General features: G+C 40.3%; 1 protein-coding gene across 1 annotated transcript; it reads left to right on the plus strand.

Moving 5' to 3' along the window:
* The first annotated feature begins 3,940 nt into the window (after positions 1–3,940).
* On the plus strand, positions 3,941–4,423 carry LOC9322051. Its single transcript, XM_002883874.2, has one exon. It carries the CDS (start codon positions 4,052–4,054, stop codon positions 4,250–4,252), a length of 201 nt encoding a protein of 66 aa, XP_002883920.1. The 5' UTR covers positions 3,941–4,051; the 3' UTR covers positions 4,253–4,423.
* Positions 4,424–5,304: the final 881 nt, after the last annotated feature.

The raw sequence follows: 5,304 nt of genomic DNA on the forward strand, positions 1-5,304 counted from the left end.
CAGAATCTCCCTTTTTAGGGGATGCACTCCGAACAGTCTTTTCGCTCTCGGGCTGGGCAGAAGAAGACATGTCAACAGGTCGGGGAGGACCCATTGGTTCAGTGGGAGGGGATGATCGAGGTGAACGGTCAGTCCGGGCCCTTGATTTCTCCCTTCGTGGAGACGAGTCACTACGGGACGACTTGTCCCTCTTCCTACGAACCAAATTCTTAAGTGGTTCACTGCTGAAATCGTCTCAGGGAGGACGAGGAGAATCACGACGAGGAGACCGCTCTCTCCGAGGAGAACGTTCGTCATGACGTTCACGACGAGGTGTTAGCCTATAAGCAGCAACGGATCTGGCACCCTCGGAGCTGTTATCATCAACCAGCAGGGTCCTGCTGTAATCTTTTTTGTCAATGGCGGCCGCAAGGAACGCTTTGTTTTCATCACAAGCCTCTGCTATCGGCTTGGAGAGTTTCTTACGCTGGGCAGTAAGGGCCCGAGCTGACATTCCCTGAGTTGAGGGAGGAGGCGGAAGACGATGAAGTAGATTGGGAGGACTCATCCTGAGTTTTCGGTTGGCCTCGACAAACCGATCAAGGGTGAAAGAATTCCAAAGGGTTTCCCCTTCGAGGATTGTTTTGAAGAATTTGACAAATTCTTCAGTCGGGAGAGTTGAAGCGATGAGAGCTGTGAAGTGAAACAACGAATTTGGTCAGTAAAAAAAATAAAATGAACAGGAAAGGAATATACGACCTAGTCTCTACCAGGCTTCGTAGACCACTTCGATGGGAGTACATCGGAAAGATTCCCAATCGAAGCAGGAGTTTTCTTAATCAGGAACCAAGGATGGTGCCAGTTCTCATCCTTGTTCGGGAGGTGCGAGATGACGTTTCTATTTGCATTTGGGTATGCCGAGAAGTATCCCGTTTTCTTTGACGAACTTCTCACGCTTCGAAGTTCATTCAGCTCGGGGACTCCAATGATGTAGCCAGCCTCTGCCGCAACGGATATAATCCCGAGGATGGTTCGGAGGAGATTGGGGGTTAGTTGAGGTAAAGCAATCTCAAGAGCCGCCAAGAATCGAATTAGGGCTTCGGGAATGGGGAAGGTCAATCCGCAGCCCTTGAAGTAAATTTCGTAAACGCAAAAATACCCGTCACGGTGGTTCTCCGGGGATTCCGTAGGATCGGCTATTTGTGCCTCCGCTATGATTCCAGGTGGAATTTGACAAAGCCCCTTTAATCGCTCAAGGGATTGAAGAGTACAGGTGGATTTGTAATGAGGACCGGCGATATCGTTAGGACGAGTGCATTCGTCATTACTAGAACGCCTCGCATCGTAAGACGGAGATTCAGGTCTCTCAGAATCGGAAGTCATCGGAGGGAAATGAAAAATTCAAGGTTCGGCGAAGAAAGTTTCGGCGAAGAAAAGTAGAGAGAAGTTTTGATTAAAGCACAAAAGTAAAAGAAGAAAATGATGGTGAAAAGAAGTTACCTTACACAAACTAAATGATGAAACCGCCTCGGAAGTTGTGTGGGAAGTGGGAAGGTTTTTCCCGTTTTAATAGTAAATAATTAATATACGGTCATAATGATGACAGATGTCACTCGGATAAAAATGGCTAGTGCCGAAATTAAAGGAGTGATGAGATTTTCGGCGGGAAATCAGAAAGATTCTCGAGCGCAATCTTTGGTCATTCAAGCATTTAAAGTCCTCCGAATTGGAATGGCACTTCGAAGAACTTGGGGGGCTAATTGTTGGTGTCGGATCCCGCACCAAAAGTTCGAGACCAACCAAAGATTGCCACGTAGTCAGGGTAGCGGCCCATAAAGGATAAAGCCCATCAGACCCACGAGTCAAAAGAACAATCGAAGTGGTAACCACCATAAGGAGAATTCGAAGTGACTGCATCTCGACACGAGTCCGGAGACGAGGTTATGGTTAAGTCGGTCCAAGGACATTTGGGCCGAAAGGCGAGGCCCATAAAGACCAGAGTCAACTCAAATTCAAACGTCGAGCGTTAAAGTCAAGGAATCAAAACGGACACATTTAAGAGAGAATAATTGTACTTAATTAGCCATTTAAATGTCATTTTTCTATGTATAAGTATAGGGGCCAATGGCCATGAAAAGGGGATCTTTTTTTTTGAGCAAGAAATACGATAGCAATTTTTGTATTCATAAGCCTTTTACGTTCTTATTTTTTGTCCCTCAAGAATAATCTTTCCTACTAATAAAAATACTTGAGTGTGTGAATCCGACATCCACAAGTATCACATGATTGGAGGTAAACCGGTTCCTACACCAATGGCTTCTTCCACAACTCTCATCGTGTCTGATGGTGTTAAATTACCTGATCCGACGGAGTATCGTGCTGCGGTAGGAAGTCTTCAATATCTTGCTCTCACACGTCCTGACATTGGCTTTGCGGTCAACCATTTATCTCAGTTTATGCATTCTCCGACTACTGTTCACTGGGATGCTGTTAAGAGAGTGCTGCGCTATCTTGCCGGGACTGTTGAACATGGTTTGTGGTTTTCGGCGAATGCTTCCTTAGAACTATCTGCCTATTCTGATGCGGATTGGGGAGGAGACAAAGATGACTATTCCTCTACGGGGGCATATATCGTTTATCTTGGTTCACATCCAATTTCTTGGTCGTCTAAGAAGCAAAAAGGAGTCTCTCGTTCGTCTACTGAGGCAGAGTATAGAGCGGTTACAGAGGCAGCTTCTGAAGTGAAATGGGTTCTATCTCTTTTATCTGATCTTCGTATCCGGACTCCAACAGCTCCCAAGGTTTATTGTGACAATATTGGAGCTACATACTTATGTGCTAATCCTGTGTTTCACTCTCGTATGAAACACCTTGCTTTGGATTATCATTTTGTACGAGAACTTATTCAAGCCGGCGTTCTTCGTGTTCTCCATGTCAATTCTATTGATCAACTCGCCGACGGTCTTACTAAACCGCTACCACGGGCTCGCTTCCAAGATCTTCGGTTCAAGATTGGAGTAACCAATGGTTCTCCATCTTGAGGGGGCATGTTAGAGTAATAGATAAATGTAAATCTTCCAAATCTTGTTATGTAAATCTCTAGTGTATATCCTCTAGAATCTTCTCTTGTAAGCCTATATATAGAGGCCTCTCTATTCAATAATACACACAATTTTACCAATCTTACAGTGAAACGCTGCAAGCCGGTGCCGTTGGAATTTCCGGAGGCATAAATAATCCCTTCCTCTAAAAAAAAACTAAAGAGTCGAGTCGACATTGCAGTTAATTTAAAGTCACCAAGACTCGAGAGATAAGACGCAACGGTGTTTATCTTGTTATTCTCTGTCACATATAGTCGCGTAAACTATGCACAGAACATGACTAAAATTCACGAGAGGCATGGGTCTTGGCGTCTTGCCCTATTTAGGACGGTGCAAGTTTTAGATAAAAGAGAGAGAGAGAGGGACGTTGCTTTAAGGCAAAAATTAAAAAAAAAAAAAAAAGCAAATCAAATGGTCTTTTCTTTTTGTTAGGATTAAAGAACCACAAAAAGTGAAAAAATATAGTAATAATTAAGGAGACAGGAGATATGAAACTGGTCTCCAAGTGTGGTTTGCATCTAGACAATAAATCTTAAATCTTCAAACTTTTTAAACTTTCAACTCAAAGTCTTCTAATTAAACGTTGGACTCGATGTAATAACGTTATTTTCTTTCGAATATAATTTAACATTAGATTCAAAATAAATTAAAAAAATAAATAAAGAATGCAATTGGTAAGAATGAAACAAACGAATATAATAGGATTTTATAGTTGCGTATAATTAAAACCGGTAAAACCACAGAAACAGTAGGCCATTTATTTTAATTTTCAACTTTTTTAATTAGAATAATTTATTCAGAAAAGTCAATACACGTTATACAATAGTTTTTCTTTTAAGTTATACATATATAATTCACATGGCATGCATATGTTTGACTTTATATTAATACCAAAGAAGATGGAGTAAGAATTTGAACTTTGAAGGTAGAGAAAGAAAAGAGAGAGAGAGAGAGAAAGAGAGAAAGAGACGATGGTGATAAAGAGAATAGAGCTATGCATAGAGATTACGAAGATAGCAATGGAGTTCTTGGTAGTGGTGGCTGACGCCGTGACAATCTTTTTAAGGCAATCTTCTCCACCTCCTCCGGCTCTCCTCCGCCATGGCCTCTACTCTTACTCTGCCTCCCTTAATCGTCCTTCTTCCCATTACGTCATCGGCTTTCTTCCCTAAGTTTGTAATCGTTTCGTTTTTAATGCTTTGTAATATATTCATGTATATTCTTGCTTTTTTTATAATGAATGTCCATGTATATTGATTTCTTAATTTTGTAATACATCACCTTTCACCTCACTTTCTCTATATGTATGTATATTTTTAACAACAAGAACTAGTTTTTAGCCATTCTCATACGTTATCACACTAGAGTTTGTAATTGTTTGTCTCGTTCTCCGATTTCGTTTTTTGGGTTCCATTGTTAGAATTTGATGTGGAAAAGAAAAATGAAAACTAATGATTACAATATTAAAATATTGTTCCAACTTCCAAAATTGACATTTTTATAACAATAATAAATATTTCCAAACTGGAACATATCTAAAAAAAAAATGGGGATAACTAATGGAAGAGAGGTTGACGAATAAGACGTGCGTTAAAACTGGTCCCGGTTTCGGACAACAAGACATGTCCAGGTTCAACCGATTTATCATTCTTTATTATGTAATTATATAAGACTATCAACTAATTGACGCATAAACTTGTCAAATGTTTGTTTATTACGCGATAAGTGTTTACAAGTTATCAGAAGCCACACAAAAATTTATGTATATTTTTCTTCCTAGCTAACCCGAATAAATGTAATGTCTAAACTAAAACTACACATAAAAGCAAACTAAATCCAACACGTCATTAACCTAAACAGTTTTTTTTTTTTGTCAAGTTGTATTGTTTTAGGTTTTAATGTTTAATTGGTGTAGTTCGAGGCAGTGCCGGCCCGGTAAATTTGGGTGCCCTAAGCAAAATTAAAGCCCATAAAAAAAAATTCTTCTAAATTAGATTTTTACCAGTAAAAAGAATATTGTACTTGTCTTTAAAAGCCCACAATATTTTTAAAAGGCCCTACAAAAATTATTGTATATAAGAAAACTTAACAAATTTTTAGGTAAAAAGGCCTTCAAATTTTGAGGCCCTAATCGGTGGCTTCGGTGGCTTGCCCTCTGCGCCGGGCCTGGTTCGAGGAAAAAACGCAAAAAAGTTATGTAATGTCGTGTCCGATGCGATTACTA

The sequence above is a fragment of the Arabidopsis lyrata genome (assembly GCF_000004255.2).
Source record: "Arabidopsis lyrata subsp. lyrata unplaced genomic scaffold ARALYscaffold_3, whole genome shotgun sequence".
Classification (NCBI taxonomy): Eukaryota; Viridiplantae; Streptophyta; class Magnoliopsida; order Brassicales; family Brassicaceae; genus Arabidopsis; species Arabidopsis lyrata.